Consider the following 14,333-nt stretch of genomic DNA (forward strand, 5'->3'; position numbering starts at 1 on the left):
TGGGTTAAGGATCCGGCGTTGCCATGAGGTGTGGTGTAGATCGCAGATGTGGCTCCAATATGGCGTTGTTGTGGCTTTGGCGTAGGCCAGCAGCTACAGCTCGGATTAGACCCCTAGCCTGGGAACCTCCATATGCCACAGGTGCAGCCCTAGAAAGACAAACAAAAACAAAAAAATAAAAAAACCCAAAAAACAAGACCACAAACTTCTCAAGAGGCAGAGTCATTGAGTAATAACATACATGAGGACTTAACAATGTTTATTTGAAGTAGTTCACAACATTTCTATGAGGCATGAACTACTAACCCCCATCTCATAGATAAGGACACAAAGAGAGGTAGGCAATAGTTTGTCAAAGTTTGCAAAGACAGGATTCAAATCAGGAAATCTGGTTCCAAAATCCACAATACTAAGGATCTACTAAGGAATTATTCTGAATGATAAAATTTAATATTGTTAATCTATGAATACAATGCAATCCCAATAATCCCACTAGGTTTTTTTTTTTGTTTTTAAATTCAACGTATATACAGTGATTCCAAGAGTTCTTTTCGTGGCTCAGTGGAAACAAATCTGACTAGTATCCATGAGGACCCAGGTTTGATCCCTGGCCTTCTCAGTGGGTTAAGGATCTGGTGTTGCCATGAGCTGTGGTGTAGGTCACAGACATGGCTCAGATCCTGACTTGCTGTGACTGTGGCATAAGCCAGCAGCTACAGCTCTGATTCGATCCCTAGCCTGGGAATCTCCATATGCCCTGTGTGCGGCCCCCCCCAAAAAAACAACAATAAAAGACTTTTCTCCCATGTAAAATGGAGAATCAGTGTTTGTAAATGTAAGAAAATATTTAAAACAAAACAAAGTGATTTCAAAGTTTACCTAGAAGAACAAAAGATTAAGAATTTTCTCAAAAAAAGAACAGTAAGCAGTGAGGGTCTTGCCTTATAGATATCAATATATAGTATAAAGGACAAGAGAATATACTTACTGGTGTATATAAACGCAAAATAATGCAATACCTTAAAATAAACCCAGATCTATGTTTACAATGTAGTAAACAATCCAGATCTATGTACTTTCTTTTTTTAATCGCCAGCATTAAATAAAATCACCAGAATCCCACTGTTACGGGTCACACCACTGTTACAGGTCACATTTAAAACTTTACAATTTTTTTTGCTTTTTAAATATCATAAAAATGTGATTTTTATTGGCTAACAACAGCTGAGAAGTCAATAGTTTTGTGTGTTTATGTTATTACGGAAGTGATATTTAAAACTATCACAAAAATCATTAACATTCAAGAATTGGTGCTAGGAAACAGAAAATTCACATGGAAAATATAAAATTACAGGCTTATCTTATCCTACACACACAAAAAAGGAGATGACAGATGTGTTAAAGATCTAAACACAAAATGATTAAGAAAAAAACTACAGTATCTTTGTATGAGCTTGAGGTCCAAGCAGCCTTTCTATAGCAAGACAAAATCAGAATGCATAAAGAAAAAACTAATGACTAAATAAAGCTTAAGACTTTTTTATAAATAACTACACAAAGACAAAAGAAAGACAAGGGAATTATATAAAGGGTTACTATGCAGTCGATGGCTAAAAATTCAGTTCAGTAAAAGATCTATGATAAAAGAAAATGTTTCTTAAAGCCAGTGCTTTACTTATCTGGAAGTGAATATACACAAAAATTAAAAATTATAAAAATTGCAAATACCTTAACAACTTAAGATTTGCAGAAGGAAAAAAGGTTTTAAATTTAACCTCAATAATCTAACTAACGGTACTTATTGAGAAAACAAATCACTATTCTAAATCACAACTTCACATTCTATAGCTAAGATAACAGATTAACATACTTGATGGAAAGCATGGATCATCAGGGTAAGTTTCTTTATCATACAAGAAGGGGTGATATCGGATAATCCCTTCCACTACACCATCTCCTTCAACATGCGCTTTGAACTCAAAACTATCAGCTGCTGTATTTATATACAATGTCTGCATGTCATCTTGTATTTCCCTTAGGTTGATAATCTTAGGTGTCTTCCCCTTTTCAAACATAGAAATCTAAAACAAAAATAAAACAAAAACAATTAAATTCTACAGGGACTTTATTTTTGTTCTCAGCTATGTTCCAATAATAGAACAGGCAAAAACTACTTTTATTTGCACAAGTAATTATCTACCTTAATAAAATATATATATTTCTATTTGGGACAAATATCTCTAAGTAGCATCTCAATAAGCAATATACTTCTAAAAAATATAAAGTAAGCAAAGCAGAGCTGAAGGACATATAACTTATGAGTATATTTAAGGTTTCCTGCTAGAGTTAGGAAGTGGGATAAACATGTACATGAAATTCTTCCCAAGAATTGTGAGCAAGGATATTGAGAACTCAACACTCAAATGTTCTGTTCTTCTAGATCTTACTTCACCATCATGAGACTTCTATGAACAAAAGGGAAACTATTTATGTCCCTTTTCCTTCTTGCTTGAGACATGATATTCAATAACAGTTCATATCTCTACAGAAGACAGAGAAAAAAGAACTCAAATACTATAGTAAACACAGGTTTAAAAAAAAAAAAGTTCCAGAAACATACATCTATAATGATCTCTTTACTCGGATATCAAATTATGAAAGTGATTTGGTAGAAGACAAGGACGAAGGAATTGCCTTTTTATTGACTGATTTTTTTCTTATTCAGAGTCACTTGCAAATGGAATAGATGCCTAATAATTCACAATATTTTAAGAAAAAATTTTATCTTACTTCAATATCAATGTTGTTGAAAGGTCCAACTTCTTTTGAGGAACGTTTTTCATTTCCTTTTGGGCCATGAATATAGTAATGATAAATATGCCTAAAATATACAAGAACAACCTTACATTTTTAATTCACATCAAATACAGTTCATATAATCTTCTACTAAAAAATTTTCTAACTACTCTTTGACAGTACTCAATAGGTGCCAAGCACTATGTTAAGCACTTTTAAACACAGTAACACATTTAATGGTAAAAATAATCCTGAGAGTTGAGTATTATTACTTCTCATTTTACAGATAGAGAAATTGAAATGCAAGAAATTTAAATAATTTATGTAAGGTCACAGAATTAGAATTTGGGAAAGAAAGGGGCTTCAATCCAAGTGTTTCCAACTTCAAAGCACACATATTATAAGTTGAGCTTATCAAAAAACCTAAAGCTATAAGGTAAGAGGCTCTAATTCTACTTGTTAGGGATGTTCTAGAAAGGACTCAAATATCCGGGAGTACACAGGATTAGATGTCTTTAACTTATGTCTCCAACATGAGAATATCATTCTATAACTCTCATCCTTCTCCTATAGCACTGAAACAACTGTATCCCAATAATCCTAAAACTAATAAATTCAACCGTATCCCATCAAAATCCACCACTTCAGAAATCTTTGCTACTTTAAATAAATGTACACAAAGATCATACTCAGGGGAAATTATTCACATCTCCCTATATTGCATATTACATCTGTAGTTATTCCTCAAGCAGGAATTTATTAATATAGCTTCAAATGAATTTTTATTTTTAAAAATTAAATTATTTATTCTAGTTTAAAACACTACTAAGACAGGAGTTCCCACTGTGGTTAATGATCCAGTGTTGTCTCTGTGGTGGTATGGGTTTGATCCCCCCAGGGGCTTCCACATGCTGTTGGTGCGGCTAAAAAAGAAAAAAAATTATCAAAACACTACTAAGATAGAAGTAAATCATGAAACTCTTGAGATCTCAAAAGTGTTAACATCATAATCAACAATAAATTTATAACCAGACATTAAAAAAGAATGCTACAGGAGTTTCCTGGTGGCGCAGTGGGTTAAGAATCCAGGGTTGTCACTGCTGTGGCTCAGGTTGCTGCTGTGGCATGGGTTTGATCAGTATACCTGGCTGAGAACTTCCAAGTGCAATGGGGGTAGCCAAAAATGAAAATAAATAAATAAATAAATAAATAAAACAGGAAAAAGTACTATAAATATCTTAGCAAGTATCTGTTTCAAAGAATAAAGTTATGTTATTCTTTTTTTAAGCACAAGATTTGAGTTACAATTATGTTAAGTATACTGAGTTCCTTCAGCTAAGAGAAATAATAAAAGTTAATATGTTCTAAGAACTCCAAAATTTAAATCTCTTATGATACAGGGCCAATAAATAAGAATATTCATGAAAAAAGGTATTCCTAAAATCAAATTTATTTTCCCACTAAAATGTTAACTGTTATTATACATTTATGTATAAAATAGAGAATCTTAAAATAAGTACAACAGCCCTCTGAACAAATATGAAAAGATACTTTCTTTAAAAACATGAATTTTGGGAGTTTCCCTCATGGTGCAGTGGAAATGAATCCAACTAGGAACCATAAGGTTGTGGGTTCGATCCCTGACCTTGCTCAGTGGGTTAAGGATCTGGTGTTGCTGTGAGCTGTCATGTAGGTTGCAGACGTGGCTCGGACCTGGCGTGGCTGTGGCGTAGGCCAGCAGCTGTAGCTCTGATTGGACCCCTAGCCTGGGAACCTCCACATGCTGAGGGTGCGGCCCTGAAGAGCCAAAAAACAAAAACAAAAACAAAAAAAACATGAATTTTGTACAAGTATACCCATTTTTGCAATACTAATTAATTCATGGTAACACAAATTAAAGAAACAATCCAGTCAAAGGTCTATACTATATAACTAAAAAGGAAAAAACTTAAGAGCCACTAAATATATATATCTCTGATTTGATCTAATGGAATACATAACCCTCTAAAAGTTTTCCTGGAATAGATACAAGATTTATTTTCAGTATAGATTCAGTATATGTATTCAATAAACTTTTATTGAGCATCTACTATGTAACAGGAAACACTGAAGATACAGTAATGCATAAACAATGACATAAAAGGTGGAGAGACAGACAAAAGTAAAATATGTGGTATGGAAAACTATGATAGATGCTACACACCAAAAGTACAAAGGGGGAGTCTGGGAGTGATGGGCTGAATTCTGAAGTTTATTTTAAATTTTAGCATAGTTGTCAAGAAGCATGGGCCTCATATAATGATCAATATATTACTGGTGATCAGCAAATATTTATAGAACAGAGAACCATTTTAACACTAATATCAGAGTAATGGTTCCTGCACCAAAGGGAAGGAAATGGGAGAGAAGCAAAGCAGACAGCCAAGAAGCTTCAATGTATCTGTAACACTTTTATCGGGAAAAAAAAAAAAAAAAAAAAAAGGTAGGTGGAGTTTTGCTGTGGTGCAATAGAGTGGTATCTTTGCAGTGCCAGGACGCAGGTGTGATCTCTGGCCCAGCCCAGTGGGTTAAAGGATCCAGCACTGCCACAGCTATAGCATAGGTCACAACTGTGGCTTGTGATCCCTGGCCCAGGAACTCCATATGCCACAGGGTGCCAAAAAAGAAAAAAAGGTGTGTGGGGGGGAGATAAGTAGAAACACGCCCTGAATCATAAATAAATACTTACGCTAACTGTCTTGTCCAAAGGAGGAAATAATTTTTCAAGTACTGTATGTGTTCTGGTTGTACCCCTGTGATAACCACAGCAGTAAAGCTATCTTTTTCTTTCTCCTCTGAGATAAGTTGATGTAGAAATCGTTCATCATCATTTGTAATGTGAACAGAATCAGACGGCTACAAGAGTGAACATAAGTATAACAGGTTACAGACACCTTTCTTATAATTAACAAGTAACATTCACATCAACCTAATGAGATTTACTTGGTAATTTCAAATACAAACTTCAAAAGTCTTTTGGAGGAAAATAGCCAAATACAAATTAGCTGAGGGTGTGACAATGCTGTAAAGATATGGAAACTTTTACACAGATTGCCAGAAAGGCATACATAATGCAGAATCCTACATAATAATGCTAAACCAATTGCAAAATCATAAAGGTAAAGGGAAAGAAAAATAAATACTGAGTTTAAATATGCCTCTCAAAATTGAGAATACTTAGCCTAAAATGGATTAAGTCCCTGCTTGGGATACCTCCCACTTAACTTGGTCAGAACCAAAGCCCAGCCAGCCCTCCATGATCTAGAAAACTAGGATACAGCCTGAACCTAGCTGACTTAGCCCAAAGGCACTGTGTTTAAAAGGAAGTAAAGTCATCCTGGGTTCCAATCCACTTTCAGAGAATATCTACATTTTGCAGAAAGGAGGTGGGGAGAGCAGAGGTAGTGGGTAGTGTTTGAGAATAAGAATTACAAACTTCTGGAGTTCCCGTCGTGGCGCAGTGGTTAACGAATCCGACTAGGAACCATGAGGTTGCGGGTTCGATCCCTACCCTTGCTCAGTGGGTTAACGATCCGGTGTTGCCGTGAGCTGTGGTGTAGGTTGCAGACGCGGCTCGGATCCCGCCTTGCTGTGGCTGTGGCATAGGCCGGTGGCTACAGCTCCAATTGGACCCCTAGCCTGGGAATCTCCATATGCCGCAGGAGTGGCCCAAAAAATAGCAAAAAGACCAAAAAAAAGAATTACAAACTTCTTAACATTTACTATGAATCTGTATGTCAAAAATTACATGCATATATGTGCGTATATATACTATGTAAGTGGCTGTATACATAAAAACTTAAAAGGATAAAATATATTACTGAACTTTTATGTTCAGGAAACTGGTTTTCTTTTCTTAATAAGCACGTTACTACTTTCTGAATGAAAAATAAAAACCAACCCTACAAAACCATTCCAATGCATCCCCACACACTAAATTACTAAATATTACAGCTATAATACCTAAGTTAACATTTTATAGACTTTGAAAGTTAACAGATTAGCGTAGGTTTACTAATGCAAGGTTCATTACCCAAATACTTATCTAGTCCTTCTAAGTCCTAAGACTCAACCTGGGCATGAGGAAAACAGGGTTCAGATAAGTAAGTGCCATTCTTACCTACAAATTCCATCTAATAGATAAGAAAATGATTACAAGACAATGTGCCATTAGAAAGATATGAATCAAGAACTACAGAGTTTTAAAAAAAAGGGGTGACATTCACCCAGATGACTAGTAAGGACACTTCAAACCAAAGAGAACATGAAGGATTTGAAAGTATAATGGAAACAAGGTAGTTCAGAATACATGATAAACATATAATGAAGAATGAGGCTGGAAATGAGTGGAAGAGAGGATAAATGAAAAACTATTTTAAAAGAATTAAATGTAGTGAATGTTTAACAACAAGGATTACAATTACTACTTTACTGATAATAACTGGTGTAAGGGGGGAGCAAATAAGAAATGCTTATGGACAATATTCTTCAGATGTACCAAAAGTGAGTTATCTATGGAACTCCTGGAGAGGAACATCTAGCTGAAACTGGAAATGAGTGTGCTAGACAGGATCAATTGGTATTCGGTTGCCCACTTGTACCACCTTATGCTGTCCCCTTCCAGGCTGCAGAGGATGGAAAGCAAAAAATGTCTATTTCATAGACTTAAATTTTCAGATGTGGACGCAAATTAGGTTTCATCAATTAAATGTACCAGCCAAAAATTGAGAAGGAGAAAATGAAGCAGAGGCTATTAGAATTCTAATAATCTATACTAAGAAAAAAAACTGTAATTCAGGCAAAATTTTATGTGAAGATATTCACAGTAGTGCCTGTAAAATGCTTATCAGAATAAATTACTGTACATTTCATCAAAGATAATATGAAGCTTTTAAGTTTGTTGTGTACCAAAATACTTTATAAAATGAAGAAACACTCAAAACATTAATAACTGAGAGCTCAAACTATAAGTATCTGGTAAATCTGGATGAGAAGAAAATTCAGCTAAATATTTCATAAGTATTTTTTCCTCACATTTGAAACTATTTTTATTTTCTATTTTCCTATAAAATTTTTCATAATTTGTTTTAGAATCAGAAAAGAAGTTCAACAAAATTTTTTTTTAATTATTATAATTTTTTTGGCTGTGCTCACAGCATGCAGAAGTTCCCAGGCCAGTGACTGAACCTGCACAACAGCAGTGACAACATCAGATCCTTAACCCACTGCACCACAAGGGAACTCTGTGAAATCTTGTTTTGTTTTGTTTTGGATTTTTAGGGCCGCATCTGCGGCATATGGAGGTTCCCAGGCTAGGGGTCTAATCAGAGCTGTAGCTGCCGGCCTACACCACAGCCACAGCAACACCAGATCCAAGTCACGTCTGCGACCTATACCACAGCTCATGGCAACACTGGATCCTTAACCCACTGAGGGAGGCCAGGGATCGAACCCGCAACCTCATGGTTCCTAGTCAGATTCATTTCCGCTGCGCCACGACGGGAACTCCCAAAATCACTTTTTAAAAAAGTTTTAAAATTTAAAAACTCTAAAATGTTTCAGAGAAAAGTTAAATTAGTAATACCAACAAACAGCAAATATGAATCTTGCTTACCACCAAGATTCAAATTTATTAAAACTCTGCCTATATTAAAATGAGAATCTGAATGCAATTTTATAACAGAAATAAATTTCTTATTTATTTCTCTCAAGCTCAGGTTTCCTAAAATATCCGTTATCCTATCACTGTTTTCTACTCTACTTCTATGATTATTATATAACAAAGATTTTAAAACTCAATGCAAAGGAAAAAGTTTACATACAAACTTATGAGCAATTTCCAGGAAGCTTACTTGGCATTGTGAGAAAACTTGTTTTCTGAATATTTCAGCCTGAGAAGGCACATAAATGATCACTCCTACAACTCACATGATTAAAAGAAAAAGAACGAAAATTTAGTTTGAAAATTCCATTATCTTCAAGTTTTTAAAGTAACATTTAGTACCTTAGAAACTGGAAAAAAATGTTTTTGTCTTATCGTTCACCCAAGATAATAAATTCAAAATTAATGAATTAAAAATGTATTGTACCTTTCTGTTTCTAATATATCCACTATATATTGCCTCTTTATTTTTCTCCTTCTTCTCAAAATCTTCTTTAGAAAGTAAAAGTTCATGAACATCTTGGGAATCTGCAGGTTTGCTTATCATCTGTTAAATATTAAAAAGAGTACTTTATAAATTTCCCAAATTTAAACTGGCTAACACATTTAGACAGTCAACCTCAAAATATTTTTATCAACTTTCACTTTTAAGAAATCTTTTTACTTACTCTGGCTGATTGTCCAACAAAGAAAACAGCCTGCTTGCCCCCAACACCAAAATAGGAAATATCACTATTTAAACTGCGTGGCACTGGTAGTGGTCGAACATATCCTGAATGATCACTAAAATAAAACATTACATTAATGCAGTGATTTTAAACAACCTACTTAGGTGCCAAAGGAAAACTGTTACAGCACTTTTATTAAATGTTAATAAAATGATCCCGAGCCAAATAACACCACTATTCAAATGATAAAGACAGAGCCAAAAGTAAAATCCTCTACTCCAATGTTTCTCAAAGTTTATTACCCAGACCAGCTGTATCAGCAACACCTGGAAAATCCAAGAAATGCAAATTCTTGGGCCCACCCTAACAAATTAGAAAATCTCTCAGCAAATAGGACTTACATGTATATCCGTATATAACTATACAACCTTCCCTTCAAAATGGTTTACTTCTTCAAAACGCATTAAAATACTGTCTCAAGACTAATTGGGAATTATACCAAGAAATTCTTATTTCCATATACCATGATGAATGACGAGCTCTGACTGAACCTCCTACTGAACCATAACAACCCCTCTGTGGAGAATGCATCCCTGGTCTTTCAAAGTATAGGCAAGATCTCCAGGGACACCACGTTCCAATATCAGAAATAAGTGGAATTAGGGGTAAGGCTGGAACCAATATTATATTAAATGGAAAAATTAGAGAGCAGATGTGGCACAGCTGGAAGATTTACAGAATGCAAAGATACATTCAAAGCACTTACCCATGAAAAAAAAAAAGAACGAAAAATATCAAAGTGGAACTAAAACATCGAACAACTGAAGGATAATATCTCACACCAGTTTAAACGTAGTTCTAGAAAGAGAGAAGAGAATGGATAATAGCTACGAATACTCTAAACCACTAAAAGACACAGATCTACACATTCAAACCAAAAGAGCCTAAACAGGATACATAAAAAGAAATCTGCATTTCAATGAACAATAAAAACAAAACAGAAGAACTAGAAAACATGCTGAGAGATAAAGCAGGATAAAATGGGTTTGTAGGCTTCAACAGCAAGAGTACAAGACAGTAGAATATTATCTCCAAAGGGCCCATAGAAAATGTCAATGCAGAACTGTGAACTAGAGCTGAATAAAGAATTTTACAGATAAAAACCAAAGGAATTTACCATTAAGAGATTTGTTCTAAAGGAATATTCCTACAAGCACAATCTGACATACAAGGTTATCATTAATAATATTGGAACTACAAAAGTAATTTTTAAAATACTGAGTATTCCCACTGTCACACAGCAGATTAAGAATCTGACATAGTGTCCATAACGATACAGCTTCGATCCCTAGTCTCACTCAGTGGGTTAAGGATCCAGGATTGCTGTAGCTATGGTCAGTAGGTGCAGTTCCGATTCAACCCTTAGCCTAGGAACTTTCATATGCCACAAGTGCAGCCATAAAAAGAAAAAAAAAAAAAATGTAACGTGTTGCTAGAAAAAATGGTGTACATAATTTGTGGGATTTCTACATCACACTTTAAATACCAGACAACAAAATATTATCTTTGGGAAGGAAGTGATCAGAGATAATGTTTCCCAAACTCTCAAACAATAAAGGTATTTTTAATTGAAGTCTTAAGTTAAATATGTATTTTTAAATGTCAAAGACAACAATGAAAATAAACATTTAAACTTTAAAATATATATATATATTTTTTTTTGGTCTTTTTGCTATTTCTTGGGCCATTCCCGCAGCATATGGAGGTTCCCAGGCTAGGGGTCGAATCGGAGCTGTAGCCACCGGCCTACGCCAGAACCACAGCAACTCGGGATCCGAGCCGCGTCTGCAACCTCCACCACAGCTCACGGCAACGGCGGATCCTTAACCCACTGAGCAAGGGCAGGGACCGAACCCGCAACCTCATGGTTCCTAGTCGGATTCGTTAACCACTGCGCCACGACGGGAACTCAATATATTTTTTTTTTGTCTAAACTTTAAAATATTAAAGAGAAAAAAGGTAGAACAAGATTTTAAAAAGCAGTAACAAAGAGAAAAAAATGAATTTTTTTTAAAAAATAGGAAAAAGAGGAGTTCCCATAGTGGCACAGTGGTTAACGAATCCAACTAGGAATCATGAGGTTGCGGGTTCGATCCCTGGCCTTGCTCAGTGAGTTAAGGATCCGGCATTGCCGTGAGCTGTGGTGTAGGCTGCAGACGCGGCTCGGGTCCTGTGTTGCTGTGGCTCTGGCATAGGCCGGTGGATACAGCTCCAGTTTGACCCCTAGCCTGGGAACCTCCATATGCCGCAGGAGTGGCCCAAGAAATGGCAAAAAGACCAAAAAAAAAAAAAGGAAAAACAAAACAGATATAATGGGATAAATAAAAATATTTTAATTGGTATTAAAAAATCCTCACCCCTAGAGCAATAATCAAAAAAAAAACATAAAGACAACAATGACTAAGACACTATAATATCAGACCTAAAAAATAAAGCACACAAAAAAATAGCACCCTTATAACATACAAAGCACCACCACACATAAACTCATTTCCATACAATAAAGACACAAACCTTCCTCCATGCAAAAAACTCACACACATACACAAACCATCACACACAACATGCATGCACACTTATACCTCCTACTCTAATACAAACATACAATGTATACAACACCAACAGTAAAAAGAACATCTTAAAAGAGTTAGAGAAAAAAAGACACCATATACAGAGAAACCAAGTTAAGAATGAATGACAACAATTTTCTCACTGTAAACTATGCAAGCCAGTAGAAAATGGAATGGCATTTTTAATGTACTGAAATTTTTAACAACCTAAAATTCTATAATCAACAAAATATGTTTAAAGAAAGGAGGGTAGGGAGAGATCCAGACTTTATCAGACATACAAAAGCTGAAAAAATTCAAGCACAAACTTGAACTATAAAACCTTCAAAGACTTTCAGGAATAAAAATGACTCTATGGATTTAAACAAAGGAATGAAGAGCATCAGAAATGGTAAATATGTGGATTAAACATAATTGACTCAGGGACTCAAACTGATACTTGTATATGAATGTTCACACAGCATTATTCACAATATACAAAAAAGGGAGAAACAAAACAAGTATCCATCAACCTATGAATGCAAAAACATAGTACAGCTGAATAACTCAGCCATAAAAGGAAACCAATTCTAGTACATGCTACAGTATGGACAAAGCTTGAAAACATTATGTTAAGTGAAATAAATCAGAAACAAAATAACAAATATTGTATAATTCCTCTTAAATGAAGAACCTAGAACAGGCAAATTCATTGAGACAGAAAACTGAACTGTGGTTACCAGCAACTGGAGGTGTGGAGAAGGCACTTTATTGTTTAACAGGCACAGATTTTCAGTTTAGGAATAGATGAAAATTTTTGAAGTTACATAATGGTAATGGTTACATGTGAATATAATTAATGCCACTGAATTGTAAAATGGTTAATAATCGCAAATTTAATATTAAATTGTCTTTTTTTTTTTTTCTTTTCTTTCAGGGCTGCACCCACTGCCTATGGAGGTTCCCAGGCTAGGGGTCAAATCAGAGCTGTTGCTACTGGCCTAGGCTAGAGCCAAAGCAATGTCAGATCCGAGCCGCGTCTGCGACCTACACCACAGCTCATGGCAATGTTGGATTCTTAACCCACTCAGTGAGGCCAGGAATCGAACCCACAACCTCATGGTTCCTAGTCAGATTCGTTTCCGCTGTGCCACGATGGGAACTCCTTAATGTTACACTTTTTTAAAACCACATTTTAAAGAAAATACTGTCAAAAAGACAAACATAGAAACAGTGGAAAAGTGGCTGACAGGGACTGAGGAATGTGGGAAATAGGGAGAGGTTGTTGGTAAAAGGGTACAAACTTTCAGCAGTAAAATGAATAAGGTCTTCATTATTCATGAAAGGAACTAAGTATAACCAGGTAATGAGTCAAAAACACTGTATTGTGTAATTGAAATCTGTTAAAAGAATAGAAATGAGATAAAGATGTATACTATGAATCCTAGTTACCAGTAAAACAACAAAACATAGTAACAGCAAATAAATCAATAAAGGAAATAAAATGGAAACACACTCACTCAATTTGAAATAAGGCAGAAAAAAAGGGAAAAGAGTAAAAAAGGAAAAATAAATAACAAAGATGGTGATCAAGTATATTGATAATCTTATTAAATGATTCATCTAAACAACTCAATTAAAAGGCAGGGATCATCAAATATTCATATATAATTAAATGCTGCCTAAAAGAAATCCTCTCTAAATAAATAAAAGGAAACAGTAGTTTAAAAGGTTAGAAAAAGTTGCCATTTTAACATTAATGAAAATGAAACTAGAGAAACTATATTAACAGCAAAGAAAGTTAATGAAGAATAAACACCAGGGGCATTCTCTTGTGGCACAGTGGGTTAAGGAACCTGGGATGTCACTGCAGTGGCCTGGGTGGCTGCTGTGGTGTGGGTTAGATCCCTGGCCCAGGAACTTCCACATTCCATGGGTGCAGCCAAAAAAAAAAGAGTATCACCAGGAAATGAAGAAAGAACAAATATGCAGGTAAAGAGACTACTTTTCTCTCCTTCAGTTTTTAAAGTTACATTAGACTGTTAAAATAAAAATAACACTGTCTGATGTGGTTATCATTATAAGCAGACTTCACCAAAATATAGCTCATATCCTAAATCATAAAACAATCTCAACAAATTTTAAAGAAATGAAACCACAAAGAGTATGTTTATGTTCTCTGACTATAAAAAAGTCAAACGAGAAATCAACATAAAGACAAGAAAAATCTACTGGGAACATTTGGAAATTGAACAACACATTTCAAAAAAGATCTATGGATTGGAATTTCCTTATGCTGTGGTAGGTTAAAGGTCTGGCATTGTCGCTGCAACAACGTGGGTTCAAGCCCTGGCCGAGGAACTTCCACATGGCATGGTTGTCACCATTAAAGAGAAAGAACCATAGATAGATCAAAAAGCAAATTACAAGGGAAATAAAAGTTACACTGAACTCAATGAAAGTCCAAGTACAGCATATTAAAATTTGTGGGACATAGCAAAGGTAGGCCTAAGAAGGAAATTTATAACACAAATGTTCAACTTAGAAAAGAAGAAAGAG

At 35.1% G+C, this 14,333-nt stretch overlaps 1 protein-coding gene across 5 annotated transcripts in view; it reads right to left on the reverse strand.

Annotated features, from left to right (window-relative positions):
• The window catches only part of SMCHD1 (structural maintenance of chromosomes flexible hinge domain containing 1), a 151,793-nt gene that overhangs the window by 106,743 nt on the left and 30,717 nt on the right, over positions 1 to 14,333 (reverse strand). For 2 of the 5 annotated variants that reach the window (XR_007136643.1, XM_047793835.1), the window contains exons 6-10: positions 9,166 to 9,280; positions 8,925 to 9,044; positions 5,525 to 5,691; positions 2,791 to 2,881; positions 1,871 to 2,081 (exon numbers count right to left, since the gene is read on the reverse strand). Coding sequence is in view for 1 of the 5 variants with exons in the window: in XM_047793835.1 (XP_047649791.1) it covers positions 1,871 to 2,081; positions 2,791 to 2,881; positions 5,525 to 5,691; positions 8,925 to 9,044; positions 9,166 to 9,280 (704 nt within the window). In the remaining 4 variants the exon portion in view is untranslated. Of the gene's footprint in view, positions 1 to 1,870; positions 2,082 to 2,790; positions 2,882 to 5,524; positions 5,692 to 7,333; positions 7,461 to 8,687; positions 8,748 to 8,924; positions 9,045 to 9,165; positions 9,281 to 14,333 lie in introns of those variants that run through there. The other 3 variants (XR_007136645.1, XR_007136644.1, XR_007136646.1) reach the window with 3 other exon arrangements.

This window comes from Phacochoerus africanus, chromosome 8, assembly GCF_016906955.1.
Source record: "Phacochoerus africanus isolate WHEZ1 chromosome 8, ROS_Pafr_v1, whole genome shotgun sequence".
In the NCBI taxonomy this organism is placed as follows: Eukaryota; Metazoa; Chordata; class Mammalia; order Artiodactyla; family Suidae; genus Phacochoerus; species Phacochoerus africanus.